General features: G+C 38.8%; 1 protein-coding gene across 1 annotated transcript in view; it reads left to right on the top strand.

Annotated features, from left to right (window-relative positions):
• WWC2 (WW and C2 domain containing 2) overlaps positions 1-17,520 on the top strand; it is a 104,613-nt gene that overhangs the window by 28,352 nt on the left and 58,741 nt on the right. Inside the window, exon 2 of the mRNA XM_087736411.1 lies at positions 9,872-9,981. Coding sequence (XP_087592537.1) covers positions 9,872-9,981 — 110 coding nt within the window. The remainder of the gene's footprint in view (positions 1-9,871; positions 9,982-17,520) is intronic.

The raw sequence follows: 17,520 nt of genomic DNA, 5'->3' as shown, positions 1-17,520 counted from the left end.
GGCAGTCATTAACATGTACATAACATCTTATAGTAAGCTGGAAGGCAGCATGTTCCCTCTCCGCTCTCCTCCCCCTATCTTCTGCCTCCTGTACTGAAATCTTCAGTTGTGTGTTCTTTGCTTGCTTGCTTCCTTTCACGTGTGAGTGTGTGTGTGTGAGAGTGTGAGTGAGTGTGTGTGAGAAGGACATCAGTTCCTCCTTTAGTGTTTTTTCTGTGGAGGAACCAGGCAAGATCTTTAGAGGACCTGAAGATTTTCATCCTTAACTTTCCAGTATTGCGTAAAGCTTAGGGAGTTTGGGCATGCGTAGGATTTTTGAGCAATGAAGATATGTCTTTTAAAGTAAAGAAATAAAAAGTATAGTAATTTTTTGTTAATATATTGCAAGCACTTAACTGTTAATGATTTTACAGGATGCTTGCAAAACTGCTAAGAAGAAAGGTGTCTTTTGGGAAAACTCTGTGTTCCATCATATAAGAATCTTGGGGTTTATATTTAACAGGGTTTTTTTAATTTATTTTGGGTCGTGTCCCCCATTGTGTCCCGTCCCACCCCGCCCCAGGTTGCTTGGTGGGTTTCATGTTTTTTATTTTGGTTCACTACTTATGCAGATTTTACTGGCTCTTCTGAAGAAAAAAAACAACGCGCATTTATGCCCTTTACTTGTCTAGAGGGATAGGATTAATTCTGTAGTTGTTTTTCTTCAGCTATTTTTATTATCAGGTTGTGTTTTTGAAGACTTGACTTGTGCTGCTGTTAAAATAAGTAGACTCAAATTCTTTGCAGATATAAGTAGATTTTTGTTTTGAAGAACTTGTTGCTCTTAATGTACAGTGCATCTTTTCCATTCAATACGTGGCTGTACTGGCTTAAAATGGTTATGTTTGTAATAGATATTGGAAACTAAGAGGTTTTGTCTGGTTTCTGGTTTTTGGTGTTGTACAAGTTTCATAAGTGACGTATGAATTTAGTGAATTTAGGATTTTTTGTTGTAGTAGGGTTGCAGAAAGGTTAGTTGGTTTGTTTTCAGCCTTGCCCTGGCAGTTAAATGTTTAACTAAATCAAGAAGAGTAGTTCCTGGAAAACATTTGAGGAATGGAGTACGGTTTTCTACTATAGTTAGTGCTTGTCTCTGAAACCGGTCATTGGTGAGGTATCAGCTTGTTATTTCTAAGCAGTACTTACTGAATGTGGTGAACGGTTGTGTGCCGTGGTACAGTGCATGAAACTGAGTTGGTCTTCAGGAAGGCCTTTTGGCAGTAGCAGTCAGAACCAACGATGGGCTGATACTGCCATTTCACATGATAGTATTACCGCATGTCTGTGGAGGGCTCTCTAACTGGGAACTAAGACAGTGTTCAGTACACTGCCCTTTTCAGCAAAGCATTTCAAAACAGCCTTGAGTACTTTGCCTGAATTACAGAGAAGAAACAGCTTATTCAGTACTCCAAAAAGGTTTAAAAAAACCCAAACCCTATGAGGATGGAAAAAAGATTAGATTTTAGTTTCTGCTTGATCTTTCTGTGCTTCCTGAACACAATATTGTGTTCACCTGGGCTCCTGGCTAGCTAGACAAGTGTCTTTTAATGGAAATTGTATTTTTCAAAGTCTTAGGTGTTCCCTGAAACATCGTTGAATGTGGTCTAGTCCTACCTACATGAACCTACGGATCACTTGTAATATGGGAGATGGTGTAAACCACTGTCAGTACGAGTTCAGTACTGGAAACCAAGTTTTTGAGCTTGTAAAATAGTTGCGAGAGCTCGTTACCCCAGTAGTACATACCCAAATAACGTTCAGCCATTCTGTGTTGCTGTAACGTGGTGAACTTACTTATGTATCTTAGTATCTGCATGTGTGTACATTTTTGTTACCAAGAAAACTCTCTAAAACCTAAGAAGTGTGTTTCTTTAAGGCCTGCTGTCTGTCGTAAGTATTCAAGGGCTAAAAGGAATCATCAGATAGAAATTGAAAGCTATTAAAAATGATACTATACCTGTATAGTTTTTTAGAAAACTAGAATCAGTGCCCACATATCTCAAGTTTTCATTCTTATACAAATTCATCTGTTTTACCCATCTTTGTACTACCAGGACTAAAATTATCTAAAGTCTGGAAAGCAAGTGAAAATTCATTAAATATAACCAGGAAATACTTGCTGATGGAGGTGTTAAATCTTTGTCTCCTGAAAGTGTGTAACTCCGCTGTGACTTTATTCTCTGCAGTTAGTTTTTCAGTATCCGGTTGAGGCGCAATGTGGCAAAAGCCTGGCACTGTCAATGTACTGCTGATTGCTACATCTAAATGCTGGGAGTGTGGCTAGGAACGCTTGACGGTAAACCTATACTGTTGTGTGCATGCGTGTGTAATATGAAACAGATTAATGGTGCACATGCTAGTGTCTATTGGCATAAAGCAGCATAGTTTAATGTTACTGAGAATTTTTCATAATTAAAGAACGGGGTGACATTTAGTTTGAACTACTCTTAGTAATTCTGTATCAGTGTAGAAAAGGTAACATGCGTGTTTGCTGTCTTTTAAATATAGGCATTTGTTAATGTTTGGTTGCACAAATCTTGTGAACAAGGTAAACAGATTCATGAACTTACAATGTTTGTTTATTTTATATAACTATACTAAAACACGGGCTGCCACCGTGCTTGATGTGTTCTAATGTGGTACTGGTGTCCACTTAGGTACTCTTTCAAAATAATACCCATAATAAAGTGGCAGTATATCTTAATAATACCCTTGCTAAAAGAGAACGTACCTAAGCAATACAAAGGTTGTACATAATGTCATGGCCTGATATCTGAACAGGAGGCACTAACATGGTTAAGAACATGGTGCTTAGAAGCTGAAATCCTGTCTGTCAACAGACTTATGAATGAGCTTTCTGGAGAAAGAAATTGTGCATGGGAGTTGCTAGTTTATAGACTTGAATGAACAAAGACTATGGCAAAAGAGTATTTTGTGGGCATGCAAATTCTGCCCCTTTCTACAGGTAAACAGCCCAGTTACCCCTTTTTAACATTAGGAAAGTGACAGCAGTATTAATAATAGAAAGTAAGTGCATTTTGTTGCAGCTTCTACCACTGTAATTCGTAGAAGAGAAAATTGTCCTCCCGATGTATTGTAACTTTTGTGCTGTTAATGGATACTGAACTCAGCCATAGGGAGTGGCAATGCCTCTCTTTAACTCTGACCTGCGGCGTGGAGCTACGGCTTGGTCTCTTTTGCCGTTCTGTATGCACTCTGTCTGCTGCCTGGTGTAGTACCCATCCCGCTTAAATTTAGTTACCTTGTATAGGCTGAGGAGCCTGGCATTCAGACTCCTCCTGTAGTCGGTAGAAAAAGAGGGGAAACCTTCAGTGTGATTCATCTTCAGTCTAAATAGATGTGCTGAATCAGTCTCTCTAGGGAACCTAAAGGAGTAATTTAGGTTAGATAACTAACTTTTGCAGTTAATGAGATGAATTGCACCCCTGAGTTTTATATAAGAAATCCATCTTGGGTGTCTGAAACAAGTAAAATCCACATTTGGGACCGTATTTGGGATGGGATTAGAAGACGTTTATAGATTCTTCAAAGTCACAATGCCTAGAGCATTAGAAAGTTGGGTAAGAATTGAATTGATTTTAAGAGGCAACTCAAACTGAACTCAGGCATTCTAGTGAAGAATTTAGAACATCTTTCTTCCTCTTACACATTTCTTTGCCTGAACAGTTGATTTAAATTTTTACATTTGCTGGTCTTGAGCTACTGGATCGAAATAAGAAGTAAATATTTTCAGTTGTCCTTTTGCAAAATAAAATAAGAAATTAGCTGGCATTAATCATATGTTCCTATTCTGTGCTAACTGAAAATATTTGTGGGGAAGCACTCGGAGGAAGAAGTTGTGTTACTATTGTATTTTGTTACTTGTAAGTCATCTGTACACCCTTCTGTAAGGGTGTATGTAGTTAAATGAGCCAGATTCCATGTAAGTATGCATGTGGTCTTTCCATCATTGGGTTTCTTCAGTTGTGTTTTAATAGGTGCTTGTTCCTGCACATCTAAATAGTAACTTGTGTTATGTCTTCTCAATTTTTAGAGTCTGGAGAAGAGGTAAATTTTTCAGAATGGCTGGAAGTCTGTTTAAAAAAAGTAATAGCAAGTGCTGCATAGTAAGAAGAAATAAATAATATGCAATGTACATCATGGTATATGATTCTGTGTACAAGAATGAATGGGTGTGAAATTTAATCTGTACAACACTTCATGTAAGTTTCACACAAGATCTTGCTGTATGGCAAAGACCGCAGCGTCGTTTTGGGTGGGGGATAACTGGGATTTAGAGAAAGTTTTCAAATGCATGTTGAAGTTGCTATAGAAGTTGAACATTGATCCTAGTTATAATTCATTGAATTCAATTGAATTAAAAACTCGCGAGTCTTAACTATATGTCAGGAACCACACAGCAAAGGAGGTATTCTTGGAAGTCATTTTGAAAGAGATTAAAATTAACCTGTTCATAATTCTCGGGTAGTTTTAACGTACCTCTTACCAACCTGCATTTTCTTCCTTTCTAATTGAGGAATAGAAGAGTCTCAGATTTGTGGTAGGTGGTTTGGTTTTTTTTTGGTCTGTGTCTTCCCCCCTGGCTTACCACACTGCTATTTTCTCAGATCTGCCTGCTGTAACCTTTCTCTCTTCCCTACACCCTCCGTCACATATATCATCAATCACAATAAAGCAGTCTTACAAAATTGGCGCAAGTAGTTCTACCTAAGCAAAACATCTCAAGCTGTACTCACATAGTACTTCCGAGTGTGGATAAAATCAGGTCTGGAAGTATGCTAAGGAGGTCAGTGATGCTGATGTCAGCTGAATTCAGAAGAGAGCAAAGACCGGAGTTTCCTGGTGATGAAGTAGGGACCCAATCATAATATGAGTAACCTCTGCTTCAGTGTTATAATTTATTTCATCCTGAACAGATTTTGGAGGAAAAAAAGGAGTCGGAGAAGGAATAGAGCAGAATGCAGCACTACTTTTGCATAGAACAATGTGTTGAAAATTGTGTGTGCATGTGTATGTGTGTATATACATACGTGTGTGTATGTGTATGTATATACATACACATTTTTAAGAAAGTGCACATTGATAATCTCAGATCACAGAAGTGTGAAATACCATGGGTTGTCCGTATCTTGACAGAATGACAGCATTCACGAGTATATGTAGTAAATGTCTCATTTTTTGTGGACTCTGACATTAGGAAGAAACCTTTCTTGTACATATTTTTGTAGTCTAGGGAGTTCCTCAAGCAAGAAAGTGCAAAGAGGTGTCCAAATGGAACAATATTGCACTGACAATCCATCAGTCTGTAGGTAAGTTTCCATTTTACAGCATCATCAGCCTCTTTATTAACTTTAGATGCATATACAGACTTATTCTTATAGGCATGCCTGCAGATGCAATAGCAACTGTTAATGATAACACATATATCATTGTAGAATCTACATTTTAAGGTCTTAGCTAACTTTGTATTTTGAAAGAAAAATGTGGGTTTGAGGTGGTAATACAGCTTCTCAATTTGTAAGCTGTATTTGTCTCCTAGGTTTCCCAGGGTGTATGTGAAGTGATTGGCAATAACATAATTATATACTGTTTACATAATGGAATTACAGAATGCTTCCTGGTTTTCTTAACAGTAGCCACTTCTCCTTATATACACCTGCTGCTTATTCTCTGGTCTGGGGAGTACACTTCAATCCGTATGCTGAAATGGCAGTGTTGCAGCCATATAGGGTTGAGCAGATAAAAATGTTATATATGAGCTAAAGGCTAACAAATTAGTCTTCACTTGGAAGAAGTTCTGTAAGGTTAAAAAAAAAAAGTGCTCATAGGTGAGAATACTTGAGCTTAATGATATGCATTAAAAAATTCCCACCTTTTGTTAACTAGTTGAACTTCATAGTATATTAAATGTGGACTTTAAGTCATCCTTTTTGGAGTATCAGCATTCTTTTAAGAACATGTAAATTGATGACTACAAACTGAAAAAGTATTACAAACTACATCAGAATATCAGTGCCCTGAGACGCAGCACTTAATCCTCTATTATGGTGCAATAAACCTCATTTTTCTTGGGTCACGGTTAATGAATGTAATGGCAGTCCATCTATCATAGGTTATTATGTCCCAGATAATGATCTTCACACAGGCAAGATTCCTTCAGTCCTTGCTGCTAGGTATTATTTCCTTTCCAATTACATATCTTAACTCTCTTTGATTTCAACTTTTGTCTTGCAGATTTTCTCTTGCATTTTACTTATCTTCATATCATGTTAATCTCATCCATTTGCCATACATGTTTTGAAAATAAATACTTTTTATGTTGAGAGAGTTCAGAGGCCCCAAAGCAGTCTGATATCGCCTTGCGGGGATTGCTGCTCAGCTCAGTTGTAGAAGTCCGTATTGGTCTCAAAAATCTTGTGCTATTAAAAGACTCTGGAACAAAAAAAGGGAGTCATGGGGATGTAACACTCTTAAGTAATTGTGATCTTGTTATGTACAACCCTCTTCATTATTTAAAAATCCACTTAGGAGCAGTTCTGCTGACATAGTTCAGATCTTAAGGCTGCGATGTCCAAGCATGATCCAGCAGAGCTGAATTTGTCCACTACTGCCTGTACTTCAGGGCCTCTGTCTCCCTCTTCTTCTTTTGTTTAAGGTCTAGAGTGGGTCACTCAAGTATATTTCCACAGTTTTTTTAGTGTCGTTTTAATTTATGGAGTGTCTGGGGTGAGAGAGTGGCTGCTATTCATTCTCACGGTGTCCGATTTCTGTCAGGTGATAACACCTGGACAGAACATCCGCATGGCCAGAGTGGTCTGCAGTCTAACCTACAGAATGAGCTATAATAGTAAGTAGTCAGCATTTAATTAAAAATAAAATTGGTGCGGCGTGCAGATGAAAAGCCAGGATAGTACTGGGATTATATCCTTCCTGTTGCAGAGGTGGTTTAAAAATCACATCTTGTGATTGTTGCTAACTGTGGTGTGTATCTTTGGTGAAAGTATTAAATGCTTACGGAGAGTTCTAAATGAATGTGTTAGATGCCATCTGGGCATGTTTACACTAGTTTGTTATGATCCCTCTTTTGCTACACAGTATTTCAAATATTTTTACTCCTTGAACTGCGAGACTTGTGTTTTGAGTTAATATTATAAAGGCTAAGGATGACATTGAACTTTGATTTTTATTCCGTTTAAGAAATCTTTTTTGAAAATCCGCTGTTGTAATCTGATTTGATTTGAGGCAGGACTTTCTTCACAGCAAGATGAGCCCTAGTAGTTGGCACAGGTTCACATGAGTAACCAAACTCACTGAAGGGCTGTTGCTTTTACGTGATGGATGCTTCCTCTGAGCAGTAGTGGCCTGGGAACTCTCTGGCATGGGTGCCCTGTGTTCAGTCCGCTGCATGCTGTGGACAGCCTGGCTTAAGCTGTGATTGTGTGCATTATCCTGGCTTTAAAAGGCTTCTCCTGCTTTCCTAAGAGCCATCTCTTTCTGTGTGGCTGTTACTATTGACAAGCAAAACAGTTATCTTTGAAGTGATAGTGGTAATTATTAGTAGGTAGCATTTGGGCGGGTGTATTTGATACGGCCGTGCTAGGCAGCTGCAGCTTTGTGGGCCAGCTGTTAGCCTGCCGAGCCGCGTAGCTGCCATCCTGGCCGTGGCAGCACAGCTTCTGCTGCCCTGAGAGGAGGAGGAGGGTGAGGAGCAGTGTGGCAGGTCTGAGCTGGGGTTTCTGGAGAGCTCCTTCTCAGAGCAGCGCTGTGTCTGGATTTAAAAATGTATGTCGGTGGTGGGAGAGGATACAATGGGTAGACTTGGCTTACTGCAGACCTGGCCTCTCCCTGGAGATCGCTGGGGAGTTTACCCCAGTCACCTTCAGTGGGATGTCCTCACCTGCATCGTAATGAGGAGGATGGGTCATGTCCAGTTAAGATTTCCTTTAGAAAAGGAGCTCTTGGACTGTGAGGCAGCATGTAGTGGTTAAGGTTGAGAAGGAGAACAGGTACTACAGAAGCTACACTTTGTCACTCAGCTGAGAAAAGTGTCTGTGGCTGGCCATTCTCATGGAGAATCTCTCCCAATAAACAGAACTTCTCTCATAGCTTGCTTGTGCTGCTTATAATCCATATTTTATATCCTAGTGATCCAGATGTGATTCCACATTGGTAATCTCACCTGAATTTTGTAATAGTTTTCAGTGTGTTTAGTGGTTTTGCATAGCAGTTTGTAAGTGGCAATAAATTGGCGAATTTGCCTTAGACATGTGAATGTGTCCAGGACCTCAAATTAAGCATTAGTAACCTTCGTAGGATTATGTTGTAAACTTTGGAGAAATACACGGAAGTGGATTCACACTTACAATCTAAAAAAAATAAATTGAAAAACAATCACAGTTCCAAAGGTTTTGGATCTTAAGAGCTTGGTTCTTTGTATTTCTGCAACACTAGTTTGGAGGAATAAAGTGTTGCCCTACTTAAGGAATTAGTAGGTCAGATCCATCAATAATAATAATACATTTGTGGGACAATGATTCCTAAATCAAACCTGTGCTCAAATTTCTATTTTCTCAGCTGCATGAAGAATTTAATTCAATAGTTTTGTAAAGTATTTTCTGTCTGGTGTTTTGTACACAAAAGAAGCCGATTCATTTTATAGAAAGTAAAATGTACTATTCTTTTTCATTCCTCACAAAAATGTCGATAAACCAGTTTCTTTTGGTCAGAAACTAATTGAAGAAAAAATACTGAAACACAGAAAAGCATATGTGAATTAGACTGTTGGCTTTTTATTTGTATAGAATTTTAATGATGAGATGAAAAAACAGTCTTAGGTGATAGAAATGAAGTGGCAGTGAGCAAAGGAGATGATGTTTGTGTGTCCCACAAACTGCTTTTGATAATCTTACTCTGATGATTTTTTTTTTTTTTTTAAACTCTGGATATGTACTAATATTATTGTTACTATGGTGACAATAAAACCTTAAATCTCTTGTTCTTCCTATTAAATATAGCAGTATATCAGACATGGCATTTATCTGTGGGTTTATCAACAGTAAACTCAATAATCATTTCTTTAAAAAAAAAAAGGGCAAAAAGATGATGATGTAAAGCTTTGGTGAGCCTCAGTTGGGAAAGAGCCCATGTATTATTGTTATCAATCTATATCTTGTAACAAATAGGTGCTCCATTATTAAAATGAAAAACTTTAGTTGTCTGTCTTCCTAAAAAAGCACCATGTAAACATCTAAGGCCCATTAAATGTTAGTTATAAAATGTCTACTCTATGCACACTGCTGCTTATTTTATTCAAGTACATGGATTTATAAGTGTTGCTAATTGCGTCTTAGGTGGTTGTATTCTCTTTTCTGAATCCCCTGTCTGTGGTCATTAGAGAAGATGACCTTGAAATCTTGTGCTTTCATCACAGAATCAAGGTTGAAGGGTCCAGTTCTTCTGGGGACAAATAGGAGTGTAGATTTTTTTTTTCTTTTCCTAACAAGCTATTGGTTATTGTTTAATTTTAAACTGTCAAATATGAAAGATGTTGTAGTGAATTTCTCACTTGACTGCCTGTACTGAAAAACATTTGCAATAACTTATATTATGTTCTTGGAGTTAATGAATTCAGAAGGATGGAATAGGGGAAAAACAATCAAGAGCCTAAACTTTAAGAGGGAGAAAACAACTTGCTCTCGTTTCTCCCTGCTATCTTTCTTTAGCTTCTGTCATAATAGGAATTAATATGAATAACAAATGTATGTATGAAAGAGAGATAAGCTCTACCATTAACTTGTTCCTTTGTTTTTAGGTTAACAAAGCCCTTGTCATTTGCGGATTGTGTTGGGGATGAACTGCCATGGGGATGGGAAGCTGCATATGATCCTCAGATTGGTGTATACTATATTGATCACATCAATCGTAAGTATTTTCCAATTTGCCATATTGGTTATATAAGAAGGCTCATCATGATTAGACTTTTCTAAGAAGCTTTTAAAGCATGACTGGGAGTAGGGAAAGATTTCTTGTGAGAGAAGTGTAGTTAAAGTAACAATTTCTGATTTTGTGTGCATGGGTTTGTTGGGGACGGTTGCAGATGTATTATAGCTGGCTCAAAATTATTCACATGTCTCTTCATCTTTTCCTGTGGAAGAAGTCCATGTAATATGTAGTAAATAAAGATGGTTTACATCTGTTGGTATCTGTAAAGTGTATGATGTTTGGTGACTATTAAATATTCAGCAATGCACGCTGGTGGAGATAGTCTGATACGAGTAATAAAAACTGGCTTCAGTGTAAATACTGAAAGGAGCTATTGCAGATAAGGTAGTATGCGGGGGGTATTTGTAACTTGTATATGAGGTCTGGAAAATGTACTGTAGTTCTAAGAATGTTGTAGAATACATTTCAGGCTGTAAATAATGCTATATTTTGTAGTAATTGGAAAGGGAATGGGGAATTCAAATGCTGGGAAAAAAATTGCCCTTTGGTATAACATTATTGGCTTTAAAAGGCTTACAAGAAAATATGGTGATATAAAATGACTACGTCTGTTTCTACATATATTTTTAATTGTATGGGAATTATGTCTAAACCATACAAAACTATAGCAAAATTTGAAATACAGTGCTTGTTAGACATATAGAAATGAATAAATTCCTGAAAGCATTTGTATCTTCTTTTTATGTGTTTGTTACTCCATATTAATTGATACCTCTTTCTATTTTCTCAGAAATTATTTTTAATAACATAATAGAAGAGATTCTATTTGAGATCAGTACCTGAATATAGGTGTCTGCATCTGTGCTAGCAGTGCTGTGTACTTACTTAAAAAATAGTAAGGTGTCTATGGCCATTTGAGATGCTTTAGGTTAGCAGAGACAACTGTAGATATGTCTAGGTCAGTAGATATGGCATAGACAGTAAGAGACCAGTGGTCTTCTGGAACAAAGTTGGAGATGAGGCTCGTTGCCCTGTCGCATCTCAAATGTATGGGCAAGTGAATAAACTCTGAGATGTCTAAGCTGCTTTTGTAGTCAGTAGCTACCTAGTCAGTACAGCCAATGTAATGTAAAGTGTCATGTAGCTGCCTGGTTGGGTGTCTGCTTTGAAGGTGAGCTGATTTAAGCTCCTTTGGTTGGGTTGGACTGGAACTCTGATAACTAGAATGACACGTTAAGACATCTACTGTGCTTATTGAACACCTGCAGACAGACACCTAATCTTGAACTGAAGCCCATCCCATCCCATTCAATTGGGGTTTTATAGCCCTGTGTTATTGGAACAACAATGAGAGTCCTCTGATCTTACGTGTGGTGTTAAAAGTTTCTGAATTTTAAAAAATAGGGACATACCTGATCAAATTCAAAAGGCGAAGAAAGAAAAGGATTCGCTTCTGGTTCTAAATGCTATTAACAAGAGGAAACTTGTCTTTAACTTCTGCTTTGGCCAAATCTATAAAACTTAAACCTATAAAATTTTGAGCAGGCAATCTGTGTTTCTGGGCATTTTGAAAGTGCTTTCAGATCACTGCTTTGATAATCGTGCTCTTTTATTCCATACGTGCTCAAAATTTTTAATCAGTTCTAAATATCTCAGCCTTTTAGTTTTGTTGCCTTTTATTTGAAAGAGATTAAATGTTTTCCTTATGTTTAAATGCTATTTCTGTGCATTAAAGGTGAATTCCTGCATATTATAAGCTGTCCATGGGTTGAAGTTCTGCTTCACACACATGTAAAATGTTGAGGCTTGGGCAGCATTCTTGGCATTTGACAGGAATTCTCCTGGCAATTGTTAATATACTGCAAACACTAATGCTTCACTTAATAGAGAAGAGTTGTGTATATCTGTCTGTGCATGTGGCTTTCTGTGGCCGGGACAAATAAGTGTGATTAGCTAGGTTTCTTCATATTATGTTAATGGGTATGATGGATGACAAAGTGGTGCGCTTTGGTATACTTGAAGTGGTTTCCATCCATTATTCAGTAGTGCATTTAGTTTCTGTTATAATAATGTATGTGTCGCTGTGTAGCAATTTCAGTGAAACAACTTCTTCTGTAAAGGGGTATGTTTTAGTTTTGTACGCTGTATTTTCTGCAGTGTTTTGGTGAGAGTACTCTTGAGTTGCTGGGAGGTAAACTGCCTAAGTGTCTAGTAAGCAGGTCATTAGTCTGACGTACCAAATGGGGAGATAACTTCTACTTCATCTGACTGGGGTGTGTGTGTTGTTTTGATGCTATTGAAATCTCTAGTACGGAGGTCACTAATAATTAGGGGGGAAAAGCCTTTCTAGAAGGCAGTTTTTGCACCTGCTTGCTGCTTTATTAGCAGTGTAATAATTCAGATATGTTGAATGTGCTTTCTGGATTTGAACTGTTAAAATTCTCTGTCAGGACAGGGATATGTTAGAACAAGGAAGACTTCTTTACTCTTTCACCTGTATAGATTATAATTTTGTTAAATCTCTCTTTTACTGAACAAAGAAAAACTGCACCCACTGCTAGGAGGAGGACCAAATGGATAGATGCCTGAAAAACAGGTTGGATAAAGTGGGATTTCAGGACCCATAAATGGCAGCTTGAGGGACAGTGCCTTGGGAAGAAATCTGCTCCCATGTGTTAAGTAGGGAGAGGTGACTAAATACATTTCATGTTCAATGCCTTCTGGCTGGATTTATTTCAGCAAAATGTTTGAGGCTTGAAGGCCCATTGATTCTTTCATCTTGCATTAATATTTTCCCCATCTGTCTAATTATCTTAGTCCTTTACCTTCCCTTCTCCCATACAAACCTGAGAAAAGCCTACTTTCCTTAACTGCTGGTGGAAACTCAATTTCTCCTCCACAGAGGGGTAAGAGTTGGCTGTGAGCAGTTTGCAATTGTAAAATACTCCCTCAGACTTGAGGAACTTGCTTTTGGTGTCAATATGTTTAAGTATAACTTGGTTTTATTATCATCACACATTTTCTATAATTTTATATATTTGTATGAGTTTTTTGCAAATACAGCGGGGGTTTTTTCTAGCTCTTACCGATTGCCTTAGAGCTTTCTCATGATCCTTTTGGATGATGTAACCCACTTTGACTAACACTGACTGAGGTCATTACTCTGTGAATATATTACCCCAATTAGGAGTTTTAATGTGAGGCTTTCAGCTTCAAGGGAGACCAGATTACAGGCCATCTGGCAAGGCAGAACATGCATATGATGTGGGTAGCTAATACCGTAAGAACCTAAATGCTTACCCTGTGGTTCAGTAGCGTCCTTTGTTAGAGGGATGACTGAAGGGATATTATTTGGTGTTCAGGGACTGAGGAGTTCCTTTCGTGCAGGATCTTTCTTACTGTGTTTTGGGAGAGTCTAAAGATTTTATAGCTTATGCTGTTCACTCTTGTTATTGCATATATGTACTCGTGCGTTCATCTACTTCAGCTGTCTAATGTGCTAACATTTACTAATTTTGCTAAATAACACAGTTAGGAACTCAAGGCAATACCAAAAATAACACAAACCTATCACTACACTTTATTTTGTATATCTACAGGCAAAGTCATCACTTTCACATTTTTCCAATTCTTCTGCAGGATTTTCAACGTCAGGCATTAAGTGGCTGAGATGCAAACATTTATGCTCTTAGAGCTTGGAATTGCAAACACTTTTAAGCTGATATAATCTCTGAAAGAATTGGTCCTGCTCTATTGTTACCTCTGGCCCTTTGTTCTGTCCCTGCAATGTTTTTGCTTATACTGGCATGAACGTTTGCATGGTCAGACAGTGAATCAGATCAGGGAGCTGATTCGAGTTGAAACTAATCTGGTATGGAAAGAAAAAAAGTTGCTGTTTGTTCTCCTTTCCACACCCCTATTTATGCAAGCACGAGAGGGAAGGTGACCTGGGGATATGAATGAACAGTCAGGTGGAACGGACGGGGTTCAGCTGCTTTTCATGGTAGCACTTGGTTAAAGGTATTTTTGAAATGATACCCTTGAACTTTCATCTGTTCTGCGCCCTGTGCAGGCTTGCCAGGAAGCAGTTTTAACTCTGAGGCTGTGATTTCCAGGTGCACTTCTCGAGTGATGGTGGCAGCTGAAGTAGCAGTCATTGCTTTGGTTCCTGCTCCCACGTCAGGTCAGCGTGAGGACGTGTAGTAAACACGGACAGTGGGGAAGCACTCTGCTTCCTCAGGTGTGTGAGTTGTCGTTCCCCACCTCCTTGTCCTTGCCCCATGTTTAGTGGTAAAGGTAACAGAAAGGAACTGTATTTAAAAGGTAAGGATTGAGAGGAATAGCTACCCCTAGCCCAGTAGTAGTTCGGACCATCACATCACTTTCTTTTTGCCACTCTGTACTTTGTATTCAATATGATGATTTTTCTTCCTGCCCTCCATCCCCAGCACTTTTCTTCAAAACGGAGTTTGGACACCTGCCTTCTCTGCTTCTGCAGCTCCTCCCTACTTAGTTTTAATTGTCCACTTTGGAAGCATGAATGCACCTTTCTCAGAGACTGCTTTCTACCACTGTTCATCCACAAAGAAAAAGAAAATTGAGTCAGAGTGATGCTAAAATGTCAGGAAGCATAGAGGTAGAGGGATTTGTGTCTGCTTAGCTCGAGAATAGAATTCATTGGAGGTCTCTATTTCCCCACTTGGTTTCCTTCCTTCTTAAAATGTCAAAGCCTAGCTATTTACCTACACTGCTTGACATTTACAACACAATATTTTAACTACAGGTATTCTATTTCTTCTTGTAATCTTAAAGGCTTTCATGCCAGTTTACACCTGTGCAACTGGTTTATCTAACATGGGGATTTTTGTGGATAGACTGATTCTCCTCTGCTCCAGCCTGGGACTCTAGTACCTCTGCAACTACGAAATTGTGCCGGACTGTATTTTCAGACAAGGGAGAAATCTGAAAATCCCACTATGAGTCTGCAATTACCATTAGCTTGAGGGAGTTGAACGGTGTTTCATGATCATAAATGTGCACTGTTTATTCCCATGATGCATCCCATCTTCTAAGCAAGTAGTGACATGCAAGCATTTGAGAAACAACTGTGAAGGCTCTTTACTGTCAGCAAACACACATGGTGAAAACCCAAGTGCAGTATATCTTATCTTGACTCTTATTTATAGGTATCTTCCCTGCCCCCTGGCTATAGGAAGGGATTAGAGTAATCTGGTGCATGCTGGCTTCAGAAGGAGGGCTCGAGCAGTGAAGGCTCTGGATTAAAGATGATTTTAGCTGCTGACTTTTATGTAAAGATCATACTTGCATGTTTTTCTTATGTCTTAGTTCTGATAGCCATAGCAGTAAAACATTACCTACTTACTGGGTAACATAGATCAAAATGCTCAGTTTCTACTGCATTTGATTCTGAGATACATAAGCATATGCTGCTCAATATCTAGAGGAAACTAATGTGCCATAAGGATAACATGTTCAATATTTCTTCGTAAAAATCTCTGAATAAATATTTCTTGGAAATCTGCTCATGCTTGCACAGTATAGCTGGAAAACATTCTCATTTTATCTCATTACTCAAATTCAAGTACAGAATTATTTTATGCAAAAGTGAAGAAGGTGTCTGGAAGAGAGGAGGCATTTTTTGTGTGCGAGTTCTGTGGCAGGAAACAAACTGTAGAGAGCTCAGTTCAGAGCATACTCTGAATAACCTGATTTTCCTTCATGTCTCTCTTTAGAAACCATATTCCATCTTATGTGGTAGAATGTGATTTTCTTTGAGTATCCAGCAATGTTTTAGATCATTTTTAAGACACTGTATGTGTCATCTTGTTGGGCTGCACGGTCTTACTGAAACTGCTGTTTCTGTAATGTGCTATTCTTTATTTTTATGTACCTATTGAACAAATATATCAGTGTGAAGTGATATAATATTTGTTTGTGACTTTTTCCTCAAATTTTTGGGTATGAATTGCTTTTCTTGTTGTTTGAGTTTGAATTGTAAGTATTTTAAAAAGTGAGGGGAAAAAAGGAATGAGAAGAAAATGCATTCAGAAAGCCTCTGGTATGTAAACAATAAAGTGCATTCCTTAAGCCAGTCTAGTAACACTTGGTTATTCTCCCTGAAACGAGTGCTAGTACATCTGCTACTTTGCTGTTCATTAACAGTTGCATCTCAGTTGCCTGCCATATTTGTTATGCCAGTTGAAGTACAATGAGGTAATATTTGCACTCTTTTTCTAAGTGTATTTTTGTCTGATTGCAGGCAAAAGTACTGGAGATTTGAACACCAGTTTGTTTATCAGGAAATGTGGGATACGCTTGTAGAATAAACATATCCATAGTGATTACGTAATGTTGTTGATAACATTGCTTTTACCACCCACCACTAAGCTAACTCATGTTATCCTGTGATGGTTGGTATCAGATGCCATTTTTCCTTTTCTGATGTTACATGTCAAAGGGTGGTTGTTGATTTTGTTTGTGCCATCTCAAGACATTTTTGTGCGAGATAGTATTGAAATCTTGATTCTCCTTCACTGCGGCTGGCCCCAGTTTGGCTTGCCTGCAGCCCTTTTCCAGGGGCTTGCCCTCAGCACATGGTAGGCTGCTTTCCAGGTGTCCCCTCCTTCTCAAACCACCTCTGTGGAGTAGAATGGAATCCTATCACAGCAAAGGCATTGAGGGCTGCTCAAAAACCAATCTGGATTTAGCTTGCGCGCTTTCTTCAGCCACTAGGGTTCAGGAGAAGCACCACTTATGAGGGATCCTGAGCGTAGTCAGCTATAGGGTTTGCAGGTTTGAGGCCTGTGTTACTCTCTTGAAGGTGGGGTTCTGTTTGGTTGGAGGTAGTAGTCCTGCAATTATTATGCAAGGTAACCAGAGATGTCAGGTGTAATGGAGTTATCTTTTCATCACTTACTATTTCAGGCAGAGAAATTGCCACCCTGACACAGAGTATCTAGCTGAGTTGTGACATGGTGCAGCCCAGAGCACAGCCGGCTGTGCGTGGCACACTTCTGCATCAGTCAAAACCACCCTCTTTCCAGGGCTTGGCCACTGGAAGTTTCCCTGTAAGCGAGTATATGAGGGAGAAGGTGCATGGTATTGATAAGTAGATCCGTGCTTAAGATTCTATTGGATGAGTAGATCCATAAGTAGGCTTGCTGCTGCCTAAAAATGGACATGTAGTTCCTTCCGCAGCTGGGTGGATCTTCCTCGTGGAAGGCTCATTGGACCTTTGGTAACATGGCACAACTCACCTAACTTGCCAAAACATGATGTATCTGCTTTCATGTTATCCTTTGGAGCCAGTGAGTGTTTGGGTGGGTTTAGTGCATCAAATAGGCTTTGTGCCAGGTTGGGTGAGCACCAGAGACTGTGCAAAAGAGAACATGTGAATGTGGTAACATTGGGGAGTGCGGGTTGAGGTGACATGGTAGAAACTCTCACTGCCAAAAAGGAGGGCTATTACAGCAGCTCCACTGTGGCATGCAACTCCCC

This window comes from Nipponia nippon, unplaced genomic scaffold, assembly GCF_047370975.1.
Source record: "Nipponia nippon isolate SJK-2023a ecotype South Korea unplaced genomic scaffold, ASM4737097v1 scaffold_6, whole genome shotgun sequence".
Taxonomy (NCBI): domain Eukaryota; kingdom Metazoa; phylum Chordata; class Aves; order Pelecaniformes; family Threskiornithidae; genus Nipponia; species Nipponia nippon.
This window is presented reverse-complemented; position numbering and strand designations above follow the sequence as displayed.